This window comes from Nanorana parkeri, unplaced genomic scaffold (genome assembly GCF_000935625.1).
Source record: "Nanorana parkeri isolate BGI_ZX_2015 unplaced genomic scaffold, ASM93562v1 scaffold22, whole genome shotgun sequence".
Lineage (NCBI taxonomy): Eukaryota > Metazoa > Chordata > Amphibia > Anura > Dicroglossidae > Nanorana > Nanorana parkeri.
In genome coordinates, this window is record NW_017306290.1 from 1,661,241 (window position 1) to 1,683,057 (window position 21,817).

The window sequence follows — 21,817 nt, forward strand, 5'->3', positions numbered from 1 at the left end:
TGTATATACCTAATTGCTTTTTCTGTTTACACTAACAACAGCCCTAGAGTGTCAATGTGTATACGCCCTATAGAGGTTGCATGTACTTCGCCTGGCTCATGGTTTGTGGCCGCAGTGGGTTTAATGTACGTTGATGGGTACCTTACTCTATGTTTTATATTTCCTGTTCTGTGTTACTTTTGTATTCCTTGTATGCAACAACTGTAAAGAAAACTTAATAAAAATTGTCAATTTGAAAAAAAAAAATATGCTTCTGGAAGAATGGTCAAACATTCCCATAGACACACTCCTAAACCTTGTGGACAGCCTTCCCAGAAGAGTTGAAGCTGTTATAGCTGCAAAGGGTTGGCCAATATCACATACCTGGTCTGGAAGACTGGATGGGTGAGGAGGCTTCCATTGCATCTCGTGTCTTGTGGCCTTTGAGGATGGTGACAGAGGCCAGGCAGACACCGAGTGGCACGAGTGCCAGTGGGTATGAAACCGTGCAATCAGAAGGGTAATCCAGAAATCGAAGTCAAGGCAAGCCGAGGTAAAAAAGCCAGGAGGCCAGATGCAGTACCGAGGTTTTAGGCAGAAAAATAATCCAATAAAAAGTCCGAGGTCAAAAGGGCAGGCAGCAATCAAGGAAGTTGGAACAGGTCAAAATCCAGGCAAACGGTGGTAAACAAGACAAGGCAGGAAACAGGATACAAATACACAAACAGGAGCTGGGAAGACAATCCAGCAACTAAGTTACATGCAGGTCTGGTTTATATAGGCAAGTGGGCCAATCATGCACGTCACTTCCTGTGCGCTTTTGGCGCGTTTTTCTTGTGACTCACGCCGTATGCGCGTCACTTCCGGTGCGCCATACGGCGCGTCTTGACGTCAAAACGTGAAATGCGCCTGTTTATCCTCCTAGTGTGACTTGCCGCATGCGCGGAACGGGCATGTTGCTTACAGCCAACTCAATATTAAACCCTATGGACTAAGACTGGGATGCCATTAAAGTTCATGTGCGTGTAAAGGCAGACGTCCCAATACTTTTGGCAATATAGTATATATATCTACAGATATATATAGATATCTATATATATATCTCTATACATATATATATCTATAGATATCTATATATATCTATATACATATATATAATTACTTTTTTTTTTTACTTGCAAAGTTGCTTTAACTGATGTTTTATGCACATCAAAGGTTATCCCTATGATCTACCTATGAATAATATTGTGTTAGTTTAGGGGTTAAATCGGAATAGATTTTTCTAAAGAAAAGTGTTTTGTTTACTTGTAGTGTTCCTTGAACTAATGTCATAACATCAAAGGTCATCCCTTTGATCTACATATGAATAATGAACTTGTGTTCTTACTTCCAGTTGACCTTATTCAGCTCAAATAAACTCAGCGTTAAATTAATTTTTGCAGTGTCACAAATGAATACAAATAATAAAGAGCATGTTCATTTTTCATTTGTAAATAGCTTTGCCATGCTTTGTACCAGAAATTTAATTTTAATAGTATTGTAAATAAAACTAATTCTAAAATAAAAAATATCTACTTTTTATCTACAGTAACAATAACTTTTTAAACTAATGCTGACACTAACTTCTAACTATCACTACATCTTTTTGTCTATAGATTGCATGGAAAAAAAGACTTCAGTTTCTTCAGTAGAACTTCAGTTCCGCTTAAAATGTTGTATACCATCCCAGAATCCAACAGTTCTAAAATGTGCTTGATATCAAAATCCTTCACAGTTGTCATTGAAGCAGAAAGTGAATGGAAATCCAAAATTGTAGTTGTCCTCAGAACAAAAGGTGAGGCACAGTCTTCTATTGAGGACACCTGTTCCTGGGACAAGTGTCTAAGAGGGAAATTCCCTTCACTTCTGCAGCTCTGGAACAGAAAGTGAAGAGAAATTTCCCCAATGGCAAAAAATAAACTGGCAGGGGATTTTACCCTTCTCTTCTCTATCCAGATGGCTGTCCTGGAATGTCCTGGGTAAGTGCCAACACATTTTATTGTTAAATGGATATGTTTATTAGAATAGTTAACCTATGCACTTAAATCTAAGTACAATTCTTACAAGTGATATAGAACTATATCAATCCTGATGAACTGTTGACACCCATGCAACACAATGTTCACCCCCTGCTGCTACTTCTGTTGCAAAAGGCAGATACCTGGCTGACTTCTGTATGTAAACAAACATGCCAAGATTCTGGATGATATCATTGACCAAATATGTTCCTGACCATATTTGGTCAATGATGTCATCCAAGATCCCCGGCCTGTTTGTTCACAGGCCAGGGTAATCTGTATTTTTACCACTGCTAAATGACAGGTCACCTGTTTTTTTCACAAACACAAGCTGGACAGCGATGTCTTGTGTTATTGTGGAGGCGCTAAAGGATGAATCCCCAGCTGTTGTTTCTAAGCAATGTCACTTTTAAAGGTATACATTGTATTGCTCTGCAAATTTAAATCCAAGTTTAAGGCTTCCCCAAAGCATGTTCTTAAAGGTTTTGTGGACTTTAAGCTGAGATTCTCCCCTCTGAACCTTTCTTTTTGCACTGATAGATGTCCCCTATGGCAGTGCTCAGCATCTGTTATCCTTTTTTTTTTTTTTTTAATAAAAGCGTGCAAATTAGCCAGAAAAAAATAACAAGGTTCAAGTCCCATAGACATCAATTGGGTGCAGCACTATGTTTGGAGTTAGTAGACCTTTTGCTTGAGTTCACCAAACAGCCTGGGAACTGAACTTTGCACGGTTCACTAATAACAATAACAAGGGAACTTGTCAAATGGGTGTTATATTGTAAGGCTATTAGTGTATTGGTGTGTTCTTTGCGCATTGCATTCCAACGTGCTGTAACATATAACACCATACAGCGTTGTGACCATTGTAGACAAGATAGGTGCTCCTAGTAGCTGTCTTGGGTGGCGCCATGCAGAACCTCAGAGAAATGAAGATAGGTCACCAGAACTCCAAAATGCAAAGAATAGATCTGTTGTCTATTGCAGTGGTTCTCAACCTGTGGGTCGCGATCCAAAAGTGGGTCACAACCCCCTGTTGAGTGGGTTACCTTCTGCTGCGAAAGGAGGAGGCTCTAGTGTCAGTTCTCCAGCCAGATGTCGCTGCAGCAGCTGTAGCTGGGAGGAGCAGAGAGCAGGCGAGTCTCAGCTGTCACAGGAGTTCCAGCACAATGCTGTGCTAGAACTCCTGTATTGGAGGTGACAGGTTCAAAAAAGAGAATGCTATCACACAGGTGCTTGTTAGCTCCTGTGTGATAGCAATAAAGTTAAAGGGAAAAAGTAAAAAATTATTTAAAAAAATAAAAATTGCTAAAAAGTAAGAAACAATTTGTAAGAAATTAAAAAAATAATAAGACAAAAAACAATTTAACAAGTAAACAAAAAATAAAAAAGTAATACACATAAACCATAATAAAATTAACCCCTTCATGACTGAGGCCCTTTTTTCATTTTTTGCACCCATGTTATATTCCACATTTTAGGCCTGAAAATGATGTAAAACCCCCCAACAAATAATTTTAAAAAAAATACATTTTACCATTGGGGGTCACCACAAATTGGAAAATGGTACCAAGGGGTCCCAGCCCTAGAAAGGTTGAGAACCACTGGTCTATTGCAAATAATGGCACAAAGGTCAAAATAGCCAACATTTTGGGGCCGTGCAGGTCACTATTTTGCCTTGAGGAAGGGACCCTGAGCGGCCAATGTTGGCTATTTTGACATGTGACGTTATTCGCAATCAACAATATTTTCTTTGCATTCTGGAGTGCTGGTGACCTACATTCACATCTCTGATATTCCATAAATAACCTCCAACGTTTCGATAATAACAAAAATGATGCAAAGTAAGATCAAGTACTTTTTGGTCTAATTAGCCTGTCTCTCATTCATATAGTATATGTCCCTGGCAGTGTGTGAAACACATACCTAATATGTGACATTCCTTGAAACTGAGGATCCAACTGAAATCTGTCTCAGACAGATATGGGACACTTTGGACAGAGATGCAACAATTTATGTAGTTTATCATTGTGCATATACCTCTCCCAAAGTTTGTCTGCCAAGACAGCACCAGTTTTATAGGCTTGCTCCAAATTCATGAATGCTATGAAGCCTTATACGTGAAGGTGGCGCAAATAAGGACACTATTCCTGTAACCCTAAGACACTTTTCTTATGGCTCAACCACACTGTTTTTGAACTCCAATGAATGTGCTTAATTCATTCACATTTAAATAGGGATGCACCGATACTTTTCAGATACCAGTACCGATACTTGGCATTTTCATGAGAACTAACAGGGTTGCAGAAGTTGCAGCTGAGACCTGGTTCTGGTGCTCCACCACTGTCCTGAAATCATTAGTCTGTATTGTTTTCGAAAAACTGTCACATGGCAATAAACAAAAATGTATCAGTACTCTTACTTGTAAGTACTTGGGCAAGTATCAGTATTTGTACTTGCAAAACTGGTATCTGTGCATCCCTTTATTTATATTTATAAAAACAAAATCATACATTAAAACAGAGATGTACAAATCACAAAAGCTCTGTGCGCTCCTTACAAATAACAGCTGCCTCCTAACTTTTGGATTTTTCTCTAGTCTAGTCTTGGAGTTTGAAAAGTATCTGTACTTGTACTTGTACCGAGTACGGTACTTGGTATCGGTGCATCCCTACATTTAAACTGAATGTAATCAGTAGGTGAAACCCACAAAACAGGATTTCATTTAAATTGCTCCTATAGCATGGCTGATATTTTTATAATGTGAGCAGCAGATGGTGCCAAGGTGCTGTTCATTGCATTACTCATTAATGGAAGGAGCCAAACACTTTTATTTTTGGATTGAAAGAAATGTTTATCATTTTCATAATTTGATCCTGCAGCTGTCTTTTTAACCCCTTCGTGACTGACAACGTACAGTGTACGTCGCCAGCATCGGGGCTGTTTAAACAGACTCCCGGCGACTTTTGCCGCCGGGACTCTGTTTAAACTTGTAGAGCCGAAAATGGCATGTGCATTTTCTGTGCAAAGTGTAATAATTCACACCCAAAAAATCAGATTATAGTTTATTGTGGTCGTCTCAGTTACAAATAGTGATGAGCCTGGACTTGGTGAGAACCCAATTTGCCTGAGTTCACCCAAGCCTGCTTTAAAGCATGACTGACTCATTTTTATTACCTGCTTCACTTTTCACTTGTATATAAGTTTACACAAATCTGTTTATTTCTTACTGTAACATAACAAACTTTCTAAATGCACTGCTGCTGTCAATCAGCAAAGGGGGACCTGAAGTTCTCCATCAGGTCCTCTTCTAGTGATTGACAGCAACAGAGAGCGGGTGCAATAGCCAACTTGCTATTGGATATTGCAAATTGAACAAGCCAAAAACAATCTAGCTATTCATTCCTATGCTGTTTTTTTTTTTTTTTATGCTGACGGCAGCAACTGTCAGAATACTAAAAAATAAAAACAACAGATAGCAAAGAAGCTATTGCTTCCTGTGCTATCTGCCATCATTTCAGGGGGGTGCTTTCTCCCTGAAATTGCTATTTTCAGGTTGGGAATCCCTGTTAATGTCACTTCTCTGCAACAAATGTTCATTCGTCGATATAATCATTTAACTCATCCGAAATAGAAAATTTTGAATTCGGACGAATGCGAATACTGAAACAAATTTTATTTCGGGGGAGGGGGGGGGCATAAAAACTGGAGCAGACAGAATTGGGAGTAGTTGCCAACAGCAACTAATCAGCTTGTCTCTTTCATTTTCAAAGCTTAGGTCCCTGTTCACACACAGGCTTATTGGGAACGCTTTGACTCGCATTTACAAAACGCACACCCCATTAGCACTGATGCGTTTATCGTGCAGTTGACTTTGTCCAGGATATGATCCTTGCCTGGCATAGTGACTGTACTGTTTTTTGTTTTTTTACAACGCACATCCTGAAGTGCATTAACATGCATTTTGGTGCATATTATTGGTAACTTCTTGATGCTCACATGTGTTTTGTACTATGCATTTTTTAACATGTACATGTGCTAGCACCCATATATTTTTATGCAATCTCGTTGGGACCCATTTTACTATTATTTATCAAAACTGGGGCAGACAGAATCTAGAGCAGTTATCTGTGACAACCAATCGGCTTCTCTCTTTCATTTTCAAAAGTTACCTGGACAAACTGAAGCGAGACGCTGATTGGTTAGCATGGACAACTGCTCCAGATTCTGATAAATTCCCCTCATGATCTCCTAAGTCTTAGAACTCCATGTATTTGTTTTTATTCATTGGCTCATGCATGTTCTTAATTGTTTACTGCTCTTCAGTCACGTGACTCTTCAGCAATCACTGGTCCAGTTGCTTATGGGCAAAGTGACGCTAAAGATGCTGTCAGCACTGCGCATGTGCCAGCTTCTTAAGCCTCCCATTCACAGCACAAGCATCTCTGTAATGGATATCTGCTCTCACTTGGGAGGACAGGCAGGTTCCACGCCCCCTCAGAGAGTGTGTGCTGCACATCCCCCTAAACGACGAGCAGTACTACAAATCTCAACAAAACATTAGGCACTGTTAGGAGGTGGGCGGCACCTCTACACCGGAGACCGCCCAGGGGAGTGTGCTTGTGCTCAATATGACACCAGGCCCGTCGTCTCCACGCCCAGGGGGCGGGGACACAAGCTAGAGCCAGCTGTCGAGTTCTGAGCGTCTCATTGCCATGGATACCACGCCTTCCTTCTAGCTGCACGGCCGTGGCTGACTTCCTGAGACACCTCCTCATCAAACCTAGTAATGTAAGCCTTCTCGTTGATTATTATGCCTGATGGATGGATCTTATATGTCCTTATGCAGCCCTATTTGATCTTGTGTAATTACAATATGTTTTAACAGGTAAATGGAGGGAATGTGACGTTATGGTGACGTCATGGGGATTTGCAAGGTGTACTGAGATTGGTTTATTGTATTCACTGGTGTATTTAAGTTTGCTGTGTTCTTCATTCACTATCACACTGTTTGCCTAATGAAGGGACCCCATGCAGCCCTGATATGTCGTTGTTTGCTTTGTGATATTGTGAACATGCTTCAATAAAAGACATATTGCATGCCACCGATTCTTCTTTTCAGACGTGCACGGACGCTTGGGAAAAAGAAAGGAGGACGCATGTCACAGAATTTGTTACATGCACAGCTTTTCCTGATTTGTTTTGCGCATTTGAACTAATTGGGGACATGCACAAACTCAGGAAACAAACGTCCACAAATGAGTGTCACTGCGATGCATGTTCCCGCTACGCCTTTGTGTGAACAGTGCCATACTGAGCAAACGGAAAGAAGAAGCTGATTGGTTACCATAGACAACTGCTCCACATTCTATGAATTCTCACCTGGCAGTCAGACCTGGAACACCCCATGGATCTTAGCACAACACTTTCCAGGCACATGTGTTGCATGATTGCCATTTCACTGACACGTTCCCAGCAACGGGGGGTAGACACAGCAGACCGCCTGAACACAGGCTTCCCTATGTCTGAAAAACTGACAGGCGGACATGAACGGAAGCCTGATGATAGTGTATCCCTTTATATCTGGGTGACCCCCAAATTTTGCTTAGCAACCGAAGTGAACCCCCTAGCAAGAAGACAGCATTCCATAGGAGGGTGCTCTTGTATGTCTGCATACCCGTGCCATATGCTGCTACAACCACTATGTACTTCTTCTATACAGTGTACTCATGTTTACATAAAAACATAGTAACAAAACAGGCTCTGCTTCCTGGACTGATTAAACACACTATAAGGTTATCATTTCAGTGCTTGGGCTGTAATTGCTTTCTGAATTCAATGTTATTAAAGAAGAACTCCGGACAAAACTTGTATTAACTTTTGTAGTGGGACTACCTCTGCTCTGTAAGGGTTAACTGCTAGTTTTTTGTCTCGGTACTAAAAAAAAAAAGTAGGGATGCACCAATACCAATATAGGTATAGGTGCAGATACTGGGCATTTTCACGAGTACTGAAAAAAAAATTATACCTTAGGCCCTGCTCTTGCTGGGGACCTCATAGCAACCTTCTTTGCAACCACGTGGTGACTATTTACTGCTCTTCCACCGGCCCGCACATATCCATCTCCTGAGACCCTCAACTCTATAGCCCTAGTACTCTATAGCTGGTGGTATTATTCTGCATTGCTGTATAATGTATTGCTGAGATTTGTAGTACTTTATAGCTGGTATTATTCTGCATTGCTTTTTAATGTATTTCTAAGATTTATTGTCCCTCTACAGCTTGGAGTCAGAGTCCAGGGTCGCAGCAGTTGCACTTCAGCACTTTCCTATAATCATTGGTTGATATCGTTTTAGAAAATCTGTCACATGACAGTACTTTTTTTTAGTAATTGGTTCCGGGGAGTATTTGAGGAAATGTATTAGTACATGTGAAATGGTATTGGTGCATCCATAATTATAATTGGGTTTGATAAGGAGTTGCGCTAATATCATGTAACATACAAGTTTGCAACTGCCACCATTTTGTTCTACAAGGTCTGTGCTTTCAGGAAATATATATATATATATATAATTCTGGGGGATTTAAGTAACGCTCAGGCCTAAAATGTGGATTATCTTGTGTGCACAAAACACTCGGGCAGCAAAAGGTTAAAGCCGTGGTTCTCAACTGGTGGGTCCCGACCCAAAAGTGGGTCGTACCCCTGTGTTCAGTGGGTCTCCGCATGACTTCCACTGCGCTAGGTGAGAGACTCTTCAGCCTCCCCCGAGCGCAACACTGTCAGTTCTCGCACCAAGCAGCCATTCAAAATATGGTGTCCGGTGCTGAGTGTCAGCTTGAGGTGGGTGAGCTGGGGGGGAGCTGACTGTGAGGGATAGGGCTGCAACAACTAATCGACATAATCGATTATAATCGATTATTGAAAAAGTTGTCAACTTTTTCAATAATCAGGGACCTCCATCCGTACGTGCATTGCTTACAGCTCCCTCGCATTCCATGTAGAGGGGCCTGGACTGGAGTGATCTGCCACAATGTCGCCCTGATGAAGGGACCCTGCGCAGCCCAGAAACATTGGCTTCTTGACGCATGTGACAAATCAATAAAAGTGCTATCCTTTTTGCACATTACAAGTGAGTGCTGGTGACTTCTATCTTTAGTTGGACCGTAGTGATCTCACATTCTGGCTCTTGGTACCTCTACATGGCACGCAAGGGAACTGTACATGCAATGCATACACGGAGGAAGCTCTGTCACAGCATTACAGGACCCCAGGCTGAGGATCCACTCCAGTTCTCGTAAGGTTAGAAGACTCGGGGAATCTTTAAAAAAAAACTTTTCTTTTTTTTTTGGACTGTGTATGTGTGTGTGTGAGAATGTCTGTGGTTGTATGTGTCTGTTTTTTAGGGCCCGTTCACACCAGTACAGTGCGTTAATCACACAGTCCCGTGTGATTAACACACTGTACCACGCAATCGCACCGACCACACGTTCTGGTACAGGCGGTGCGTTGCCATTCATGTGAATGGCACCCCAAACGCCCCTCCCGCCCACAGTTTGATCACCCGCACCGTAATGCTCTGCATTCTAGTGCGGTGCGACTTGGGTCGCAACTTAATGACCACGGACAAATGTGGATTCTGAGGTTACACAGGTTGAGAACTACAGGGTTAAAGCATATCTAAACTCAAAATCTAAATATGAATATAATGTAGCTTACTAGCCCATAGATTAAGTGGCTGCATTCGTTTTGGGGGTTTTTTCAGGCTTTCTTCCTTTTATTTTCACCTGGTGATCCTGCCAGTAACACACTTTCTGTCCCTATGGAGGGAGTAACGGTTGTCACACAGGCTGGACCTCAAACATGTCTGCCATAAAGATAAGGTTGTATGTCCACAGGAAATGACAAGGACACTGCATTTCTGGTGAGGTGAATAGGTATTTTGTGTACTCGCTGAAAATGTTCTTAGCCTGAAAAGTGAACACTAATGCAGCCAAACACATCTAAAGACTGGCAAGCTGCAACATGTTATGTTTTTGGGGTTTAGATACATTTAGCACTTGTTCCCTTACATTTCCTTACACAATAAGGAGAAAATTGTCATAGAAAGCACTCTTTGGCTAGTTTTAGTGCTCATGCACACGGGCACAAATACAGCTTCAAATTTACTTTTTATTTGTGGAGCCCGGGAGCCCCAGCCACGCACGTACCGGCATTTAAACACACGCAAAGGTGTAACTTTCCGAACACAAAACTTCAAGTCATTTTCTTCTTAAATGTGTCCATGTAAATCCTGATGTGTTCTGTTTTTTATAGGTATATTGTTTCCTTTCCTGGGATAGCTTTACACCGAAAGCATATAACCAATATAATGGAGACTATATTTCAGTTGTCTGCATATGTTCTGCACATATGTTCTTCTATGTTACATATGTCAAAATGTTCATATATATTTCGAGTAGGAATACACATCCCCCCTCTTGTCTCGTACATCCCCTTGATCATTTTGTTCCCTTTCATTGGATCTCCCTACTCGCTGAGTCTGTGGCATCCTCACACACAGCGTGGGGAGGGGGAGTGAGCAACGCTAGCCTCAGTCACTGCACAGTCACATCCCTTAGGCTGCACATCAGCACATTGGTCTTTCCTAATTCATCTCCCATTGTGGTTCGATTTGTCTCTGGAGTATCATCAATTTCTTACCCTCCCTCACTGCTTTTTTCAGGGGGAGGTAAGAGGGATTTAAAGCCCCGAAGATGGCGACCGGGATGAGCTGGCAGCAGCAACAGCATTATTACGGCGGAGGGGCTTCTGCCAGCGCTGCCAAGTTTGTGCCCTCGTCTCCTGGTGTGATGGCACATCAAGCCGGTTTGAATATGGAGTACACTGCAGACCTGCACCTTAAGATGAGCAAGAAGATAGCACAGCTGACCAAGGTAACTGACAGTTGCTGATGGGTCTATGATGTTGGAATATTTGCTTATGTTGGCCTTCAGATCATTTCTGTCTAATACCTTACATTGTTGGGGTGTCATTAGTAATATAATACTGGTCAGTTTGTTCAACAATAACATCAGGTACAGCAGAGAGCCATTTATAAGTCATCATATAGTTACTTTGAGGAACTTAGATTTACTTATGCAGTAACAACGTAGTGCTGCAATACCTCCTTTCCATTTCAGCTATACCGTACTGCAATATTCCTCACGGTAGATAAGTGCTAACTCTGCAGGCTTAGATATTCATATAGTTTATAGGTACTCATTTTTTATATTTGTGTATAAATTGAATATCATTTCATGACATATCATTTGGGCAGTACCTAAAATATCCTACAAGTCATTATCTTTTTTTGTCTGTTATTCTTAGATAGTGTTTTGGGTTGTCAGTTTTGCCTGACTGCCCACTAAATACCACTGCCAATAATGAGGACCTCCGCCTCACATGGAGCATATCTCTGTTTATTACTCTAATCTCTCAATGATCTAGTTTGGTTTTCCCTATTTTCTTTGAAGGTTCAACAATGGGGGCCATCTTTCTTTTTGTAAAGAAATGTCTGCTAAATTAATCTTCTATTCCACTTGCCTACGCCTGTGACAAAGAATTTGTAATAGACGGGCACCGTTGTATAAGACAAGAAAAGACCAAAAATAACCAACTAGTATAACATTGCATGCACTACTTAAAATGGATGATTGTAATGACTTGTGACATATTCATTTTAATAAATTATACTTTTTGCATGGTTGCGGACTGTCATATACTATAATGTCTTTAAATATTTTAGATGACATTTGACAAAATGCAAAGTCGCTCTGGAACTAAGATAAAAGAATGACACATACTAACGTACTGATGGTGTAAGTGGAAGCATTATTAGATATGAGCCTTCTTACAGGTACCAGTACCTGATGTGTGCATCAAGCTGGGCACAACTTGTGGATGTTATCTTTTACACATGGCTTGCTTTCTGGAATGCAGAGTACACACTGAACTAGTCAGTGCCTGCCTATAGAATGGAGGCATGGACATGCTCCTTTGGATCCGCCGATAAATGAGAACAGGGCTTTTCCAGTTTCTGTCTAAATACCAGCCTAACCTGTCAGGCCATGCCAAGCCTCCTGTGCCTGATTCCAGCGCTGTCTTCATAAGCCCACTTGCTTCTTTATGGGGAGCCTCATCTGACATAACCAAAATCTTGCACATGCGCTACCCATTCAGCTATCGGGTGAAGTTAGTGAATGATCACTATTGCTTTAAACAGCATGGTTTAAAGCAGAAGTAAAGTCACCAAATGCACTTTCAATAAAATGTTATCCAACCTTGAATGCTTTAATTTGTGCACACTGTAGCCCCCAGCAAACATTTAAAACAGGCTCTGTGTTGCAGCACATGTGAACATTCATCATCGGTCCTGGCATCTTGTTGATGCCAGGACTGATGATGAATCTGTGCATGCGCTGAGCCAAGGTAACGCACTTTCTTTCTCCAGCAGCCAAACTACCTGTTGTGATAGCGGTCATTCATTAGCTTCAGCTGAATGGGTAGCGCATGTGCAAGATTTTGGTTGCCCAAAAAGAAGCCAGTGGGCTTATGAATATAGCATTGGCTTCAGGAACAGAAGTCTTGGCGTGACCTTAGAGCAAATTTAGACTTAATCAGCAAAATTATGATTATAGATAATTAGGGATGCACCGATACTAGTATGAGTATCGGTGCCGAGTATTTGGGTGAGTACTAGCCTGATACTTGAGCTTCCGGTATCAGAAACTAACAGGAGTGGGACACTTGTGACAAGGGAGCATGGAGCCGCCTTCCCGGGCCAATCAGGTAGCCGGGCAGCGTGTAATGACGAAACACTCGGCTTTCTGATTGGCCAGGAAGCTGGCTTCATGCTCCCTCGTGAGGAGCAAGCATGGAGCCAGCTTCCTGAATGAACAAAGAGCAGCCTCCATGCTTTCTCGTCACATAGTGACGAGAAGCATGGAGATGGCTTGCCTGCTAATCAGGAAGCCGGGTGGCGAGTCTTTATACGCCGCCTGGCTTCCCGGCTAATCAGAAAGCCAGGTGGCGAGTCATCACGCGCCGCCTGACTTCCTTAATGGGACTTCTGGTATCGGTATTTGGTATCGGCGAGTACCGGGAAAAAAAATATCAGTACTCTTACTCGAAAAACCGGCATCGGTGCATCCTTATAGGTAATATTTCTAAGGAAAATATTCTGAGTAATAATTTATAGTTCAAAGATGTTCTTGGGTTTACAGTACTTCCACTTTAATATAGTCTACCTATAAAGAACGCAGTTTGTGTTGCTGTGCACAGATTTATTGGTAAACGCACACACAGAAAGCCGATTTGAACTGGACTAAAAGTTGCACATATGTGTATATGTACGTTTAGCCAGAAGGGAAAAGCTAGCTGCACTGACATCCTCAATGGCATGCCAAGTTTAGTTAAAGGCTTTCTTACTCAAATGCACATATCTTGTCTAGGGAAAAAAGTAGATTTTCCATTAATTGTCATCCACAATAATTGGGCAAGACAGTCTTATTCAGCACCATAGCATGAAAACACTTTTCTGAAGACAACCATTTTGAATATTTTATTATGTATTTAAAAGGACATTTAACTGTAATATGTTTTTGCCAAATTTTGTTTTTCAGGTTTAACTTTGTGACATCATTCTGTCAGATTCTATGACCTAGATAAATCAAGGGTGCTGAGCAAAAACACTTATTAGCCGCTATTTGTTTAAGATAGCAGACAAGTCGTTAACCTGTGCTATCACAAATAAATCTAGGCCTGAATGGCTTCCTTATATATATATATTATATGAATTATAATGTAGTGGGACACAATTATCATAGGTATTTAGAACTGCATAGTATTTTTTGTGACTAAATGTGACACATGGCCATGCATCAGCATGTTAAATTAAACATATGTAGTGTAATTGCAGAACACAAAACCAACATGTTGAATATTGTACATTGTGCTAGGCAGCCTGTGAAGGGTAGAGAAAACGAGTTCAACCATTCTTGACCTTTTTACCTCTGCTCCAATGGCTTTCTAGGTTAATGTATTCAAATAGCTGTAAGCAGCTTGATACACATTATTTTATTCATCATTCAGAGATCATTATAGGAAATTACATGTGTTGGGGCATTTATTTATTTCCGTTATCAGTGCTTAAACTGACCTTGTTTATTACGATGTTGAACTAAAGCCAGCTTGTAAAAGAAGCAGATGTAAACTTACCTTTTCAATGGCCCAACACTTTTGACAACACAGCAACACAGCGCATGCTGTGGCTCTCCTGCCAGCCCCCAAAATCTGTAGTGACACAGCAGCTGGCAGGAGGAACCACAGTATTTGACACACCGGGTAGTGTCGGATGCCTGCAGTGGCTCAAGATCTGAGACACATTTGAGTTTTGAAGAATGGGCTGTCATCATGGTAAGTATATACGTGTTTCTTTTACAAGCTGGGTTTAGTTTAAGTTGGATATCATAATGACTGGGTCATTATAAAGCTCAACTCCAGCTTTGGATAAACTAAGGAAGATTAGAACATCTGTCAAATTAAAATTGCTGTTTGTGTCCCCATTTAAGGAAATACCCCACCGCTTCCTATTTATTTGGTATGAGTACAGGAAGTAAAAGGAAGAGACAGACAGCAATTCATTTATTTGAAGTGTGGAAGGGTTAGCACCGCTGTCAGATTTGTATTAAAGTCTGGGACCACATTGTGGAAGAGTTCCTATCACTTTTTGTCTTGATGATAGATGTCAGAGCAAAGAAGTGAAAATCTCCCCAAATGGGACATTAACAGTGATAAAAAAAAAACGTACAAAGTTCCTAAACCTTTCTTACTCTTTCAAAAAACTTTTTTTTTTATTCAAGGTAGGACAAGGAAAGGTTTACACCTATGTTAACTTTTAACTACTGTCTACTGCAGGGGTGGGCAAACTCTAGCCCTACAGTTGTGTTGAAACTACATATTCCATCATGCTTCAGCCTCTGGGAGTCATGTCTGTGGCTATGTGAATCTTGCAATGCCTCATGGGATTTGTAGCTCCACAACACCTGGAGGGACGGAGTGCCCACCCCTAAGCTACTGTCTGTGTCACCATTGGGAAGGTCCCGCCTGGAAGTGTCAGTGAAATCTCCCCAAAGGGAACACAACAGTTAAACATGTTCTTAAGAAGAGAGAGGGAAGGTTAAACATTAGTCAGTAGTAAAGGTGAGGAGCGCTGTACTGTTTTGTAGAGGTTAAATCCTAGGTAGATTGGTTGTGTCTGTGAGAATGTTTTCCAGGCCGTTCTCTAATCTACAGAAGCTTTATCTAAGACCTTGTAGAAATGTAAGAATGAGAGTGCTGAACAGATAGTTTACTTGTCCGGATCAATTTTATTTTTCATCATGCTTTTATCAACAGCAGCCAGAGCGTTTCGGAAGCTCCAAAGGTCCCCCTTCAATGAGGCTTGTGGATGCAGAAACAGTATAAATCTAGACCTGTATGGTTCACAGAAAGAACATTATTACTTCCCTCCAAGTGTGCTTTTAGTCCATACTGTGACAGATGAAACATGATAGCTGCTTTTACTAAATGCAATGATATTTACTGGATCAACTATCTGCTTCCTCATCCTTACATCTTCAATCAGAATATATTTTAAGTCTGTGTACCCAGTGAGGAAATTTCACCTCACTTTCTGTCTGGGTGATGGATGTTATCTTTTTCTTATGACACGTAATAGGCCAAGGTATCTTGGCCATGTTTGTGGGAGGAGTTGCGGCGGCTCTCCTCCCCTTAAGAAGGGAGACAGGGAGCTTCAGGGCACGTCACAGCGAGGTCGCGCGTGACCCTCCCACCCTTCCCCAGGTTCTATCATTTCACTAGAGCGTGCCCACTTATTTGGCACGCTGACCACAAAATCATGGCACACATCAGGTTGGTATCAGTAGGGGTCATGTAGGTTCGGAAGCCTAAGTAACTCTGACCACAAGTCTCTTTAAGTTTTGAAACACCAGAAGGATTTGCCAGTACCCATTACTATAACTTCAGGAGTTATGCAAGTGTAATTTTTTTTTTGTTTTTTTGTTAAATTGGATGATCTTGTGTATTTTTTCAGGCTAACTACATAAATAATCTGACTATAACTATGCCAAAAACAAAAGTAAGCCGATATGGTTTAGAATATATTCCCATCCATGCACGTGTTTTACATATATAGACATGTGTTGCTTTAAAGTGACCCTGTAACCCAGGTTGAATGTAAAACATACCTGCAAAAAAAAATCTGCATATATTTCCCTTTTCAATGGCCTTCTGCCACCAGCCTATACGTCACTGCAGGATGTATGACCTGTCAGAAGGAACCGCAGCAAGTGACAGGAGATACGGTCAGCAGTGAAATACCAGCTTTTCAAGTGGACAACCAGAAAGGCTAGTATATGCAGTCTGCTTTTTGCACAATATTTTATATATAAATTACATTGGGCTACAGTGTCACTCTAAGGCCGCCCGTTCACTGTGAATGAGCAATGCAGTGCACCACAATCCACAGTGCATTCACATCTATGTGCTTTGGTGTTCTGGAGGGCAGGTTTGCTGCTTTTTAGAGTATATGTGCATTTAGCTGCCATTTAAAATGCACCACAATGCACATAGACCACATGTGAAGAGAGCCTAAATATCAGTTCCCAATTCTCCTTTATGTTAGTGGTCACAGTAGTTTAAGATGGTGCAGACCATGGCCAAGGAAACTTTGTAGGCTTGATGTTCTAATCATTTTTTTTTTTTAATGTGTGTAGCGATAACTCCCTGCAGGGAGCCGCTGTTTGCCCGGTCTACATCTAGTCGGTCTAGGGGTTGATTTCCAGCTGCGCCCATTGGCACTAACTGCCCTCTTCTGGTGCCCATAAATTGACGTCCACTTCAGTAGTAGAATGCTAAGTGAACAGTTTATTGAACATCTTCTTTGGGAGAGAGGGTATAGGTGTCTAGGGGTAACCATCAGAAGCTCCAGACTCACCGGACCTTGTAAAAGTAGCAAGGCAGATCCACTCGACCACATCAGATAACCACTGATGTACCAGACGGTCCAGATGGATGCAGATCCTCAATCCAGGAAAGACACCGACCATGCTCTGAAACCCACACAGTTCCAGGGTGCCTCAAGAGCCTTCTCTGGCCCTGGTTCTTTTCCTCTTTCCATCTCTCAGGCCTCCTCCATGTTGGAGGCCTCAGGGAAACCTTTTCCCTCACTTCAGACCATGCCCACCCCCAGGCCTCGGCCTAGCCTGGGGGGCAGGCTGAACAGAACCCAGCCCTAATCCATGGCTGATCCCGGCGAGAGAGAGAGAGAGAGAGCACATGGCAGCTCCCACCAATATATGTAGTCTATCCCAGCAGGCACCACTGGCTGAAAGAAGCCCAGTGATTGGCTGCTGCACTGTACACATATTACAGTATCCACCATTGACGGTCCCACAATATGACAGAGTCTCACTCCGTCCAGGGGGTACAGGACAAGGCTAGACACCTGGGATTAACCATATAGTTGCCACTATAAATCCAGCCAGGCTGTCTACAGCCCAGGCTATCACTAAATGCCTAGTAGTCACATCACAGAAGGTGATGGGCGCTACATGTGGGTTAGTCAGAGCTTGCAATGAGAATATATATTGCCTGCTGACAATTGTAGGATAATGTTAGGAAGTATGTTTAAAATTATGTTTTTAAAAGAAAGTAGAAAAAAAAATGAATGTGATATAGACTCTCAATCATACATACTGTAGAAGTTGCATTTTACAGTGATTTCTGCTCGAAAGACCAGAACTCCAGAACAAATGATCTGATAGAGTTTGACACTGCTTGCTCTTCTATAATTACAAGAATATTCTCGCTGTGCCGTTGATAGGCGTATGATTGGCCAATGTTCAATTAAATTAGAGCGCGAGAGCAGTGTTTAGCAGGTTAGCAAATCTCATAACGATTTCACTAGACGTACATTTATATATGCTTCTTAGGTAACCACAGGTTTTAATGTTATAAAATATGACTGTTACGTTCACGTGTCAGTTTATGTTTCTAACGAGCATTCCAGGGAAGAGGAAAACAGCAGCCTCTGTCTGCAAAGCAGAATTTTTGTGTATGGGTTAGAAATGTTTATTAAGATGTCATCTCCAGCTACAGCTATTAGAATTCATCAGCAGAGTGACTGACTCAGGGAAATAATCCAGCTGCCATTACAGGGTCTGGAAGTATGGAATAGGCAGCTGCTTCAGTAGGGCTTTGTTTGTCTGTCATTGGATCATCAGTATTACAATTTAGAAGAAAAGATCACAGTTCTTTGACATGGGGATTTTTTTCCCTCTAACCTTACCAACTATATTGCTAGGTTTATTACCTTAAGAAAGTATTATTTAAAAAAAATGGAGAACCTATATGTATCATGCAACATTTTGTAATTGCACTGCCACTAAAGGGTTTATCTGTCCACTTAAAGGAGAACTATGAGGCAAGTGAAAATCACTCAACCTCATAGTTCTAGCCGACCTGTGACAATGAATCTGTCACAGGTCGGTTCAATAAATAGATCGGGAAGTGAGCGAACACATAGCGTCGCTCGCTCACTTCTCGATCTATCCCTGCAGAGAGCCCTGACTGTCACGGCTCCACCGCACCTGGGTGGATCCAGACAGCATTGTCGGGATCCGTCCCGGCTGTGGCGTCCCAGTATACCGCGAGCTGTTGCTCGCGGTATACTGAGCTTAGGGTGACGGGAGGACGCTAGTTTGTGTCCTCCCGTTACCCTTAGGAGAACTATGGGGAAAAGCCCTGACCCCATAGTTCTCCTTTTAAGGATTGGCGTTCCATCCGTGTTCAGAAATCATTATCATAAAAGTTACTATGTGCTTATGTTGTCTTTTATCAAAGTTGTTTTTGTATGTGGAAGGTGAGATGTTTTAGGAGGTTCTCTATTTGTGAATTTGTGAACCCTCTACTCATTGCATCATTCCAAATATCATGCTAGAGGAGTGGAAACGCCATCACTTATATGCCTTATATTTGTCCAGTGTTATGTGAGAAATGATTGTATGAGATGTGATAAAGTGGTTTATTAGACCTCCCTGTGGTGCCCTTTTCACTTTCCCTTCCACAGACCAATATCTACATACCCACCTCATCAAAGAGTTTTTTTCTCTTTACTTGCATTAATTGTAAAAGCAGAATGTCCATCTGCCAGTAAGCTAATAGCCGAAGCCTTTTCAAAGTGTGTCAATAAGTGTACGGGAATGGCTTTATACTTTGTTTCTGACCTTTGTAAATACATCACTCTGACTTCAATGGTTACATTTGTGTTCTAGGTAGGTAATTGAAAAGACTGCAGCCAGGTAATATTTTCAGAAGAAGCTTATCGGTGGCAGCCTACATATTTCCCTCAATGCTCCCTCAGTTTCCATTAATTCCAAACATTGAATTGAAAATGAAATCAGTGACAGCTCCTCCATCTCATCCTATGATTGTCTTGCAGCATCCCCAGTACAAATAAAATGCAAGTTGTATGTTATGTTAGATTGTGTGTAAATGACGGTTTTCATTCAATCATAAAAAAGGAATAAAGACTGAGAGAAAAGGCTGAATCTCTTTGTTTTACCATCGTTCATCAGTTTTTTTTATTACGAAAGAAAGAATGTCGGATCCATTTTTATTAGGTTTAGGCTTCTTTTGTTTTTGGTCCTTTTTTGAATCGTCCTTGCAAAACACTAGAAAAAGAAAATGAAGAGTCAACGCATTTCTCTTCTGCTTTACATTTACTTTAATGTAAAGAGGGAACACATAAAGCAGACCTAGCATCAGATATATTTCTCATGTTAAAGCTCATCCAATTATGGATCAATTCACTTTATTTTCACCAGGTGATCCTGCCAGTAACACCCTTCCTGTCTCAGGGTGACAACGCTCACTCAATGCACAGGATCTATGAAGGAACAGTGTTGTCACCCTAGGCTGACTACAAACCCCTCCTCTACCCCTCATCTCCTTACAAAGGAGGAAAGGTTTTTCAGCTATTTGAAATGTTGATTAAATCACTTACAATTGATATTGCTGCTTGATGTTAGAAACTTTTAGCTTCCTGCAGAATTATCATGATGTCCTGTTTTAGGGTGGCTCTTTTCCCTTGCAGGGCCACCCTTGTGTGTGCTAGTAAGCTATGTGTGTCTCCACAAACACAGCAAGACAAAAGATCTCTCCCCCCCCCTTCCCCAAATCCCCCCCCGCTCCTCTTTTCTGCCTCTGCCCTTCTCCATACTAGTAGATGGTTGATGCTGAACCTTGTGATGTTGTACTGGACAGGAAGTTCAGTCAAGCCGTGCTGAGTGAATTGGAGCAGCCAGCTGTTTGGAACCATGTTTACTTTAAATTGATACTAAACTCAGGAGCTACATCTTAAAAATGCATTCAAGTGCCCTAACCACTAACAAAAATGTATCTTATTTGTGTATCAGGTGGCTGAAGATCCTTAAATCATCTCTGAATTGATGCTGACACTGTCCTTCCTTCTGGAGGGTGCCTACTTTTGTTTCCCATGGTCCCTGTGTGGTTTAAAGTACCCACCACTTCAAGCTCGCTCCTGTGATGGACTACAATCGTGAGTTTAGTTTACTAATTTGTATTGAGATTGTAGTCCATCATGGGAACAAGCTTGGAGCGGTGACACAACACACACAGGGACCATGGGGAATAAAAGTAGCCACCCTCAGCACAGCACAGAGAGATGATTTAAGGATCTATAGCTGAGTAATACACAAATAAAATAAATGTGTGTTAATAGTTAAGGCACTGGAATGCATTTTTAAGATTTAACTCCTGAGTTAAATCTTGACATTTGCTCTACTGATATATGTGAAATGTAAATTTTTATGAAAAGCGCACTTTAAAAGTTAAATGGTTTTGAGGTCAGACCTTTCAGTTCCTTTGAGCTTTCCAAGAGTACCAAGGCTACAGAAAGTAAAAGAGATGGCTCCAGATGACATATTAACTATAATATATCAGTCCGATTTACGGTACTTTTGCAAGTTATCGTTTTTTGGTTCTGAAGCACAAGAATTTGCACCAGGGGGGCAATAGACATGCAAAGCGTTCAGCACTCCTTTACTGTTACCTATAGCAGTTCCTCAGACTTGGAGTACCTGCTTATCCCAATAAGTTTATCCTGCAGCAATGTACAGTTCTCAGAGCACAAGCAGTCCCTAAGCAACAATGGAATCTGCTTTCAAGTGCTTCTGTATTAAGAGGCATTTTGCGGATTGTATTTCAGTTGGGGGTTATTAATCCTACTTATTGGTAATAATCAAATCAGATAAGTAGTGAAAGTGCATCCATGGGTACCCATATAACTTTTTAGAGCATGGCGTCAGAGGAGTAGTGTAAAATTTTACCCTTGTGATCCCTCTCTCCCACAGTTCCAGGCTATATATAATGATCAGATCCATAATGGAAGCAGCTTAATTTAGTACCAAATCAGAGATCTGCGAACAAAGTGTTGCAGTATTCAGTATTGCTACTGCCTGATTCCACAGAGATATGTGCCATGGGCCCAGTTTATGTAAAGACCCAGGTATGATTTGTATAGATTTATATGCTGCTTCTAGTTCAGGTTAGCTTATACATTTACAGTTTAAAATGCTGTTTTACAGGAGCATCACAGCTTCAGGTTTTTAAACTTTAACAATTTATTGTGGTACATTTAAATAAAAAAAACACTATATATATA

At 41.3% G+C, this 21,817-nt stretch overlaps 1 protein-coding gene across 3 annotated transcripts in view; it reads left to right on the forward strand.

Moving 5' to 3' along the window:
- The first annotated feature begins 10,589 nt into the window (after window positions 1-10,589).
- FAM184A (family with sequence similarity 184 member A) overlaps window positions 10,590-21,817 on the forward strand; it is a 134,497-nt gene continuing 123,269 nt past the window's right edge. For all 3 annotated transcript variants that reach the window (XM_018563824.1, XM_018563815.1, XM_018563831.1), the window contains exon 1: window positions 10,590-10,967. In XM_018563824.1, the coding sequence (XP_018419326.1) occupies window positions 10,788-10,967 (180 nt within the window). In that variant the 5' untranslated portion in view covers window positions 10,590-10,787. The remainder of the gene's footprint in view (window positions 10,968-21,817) is intronic.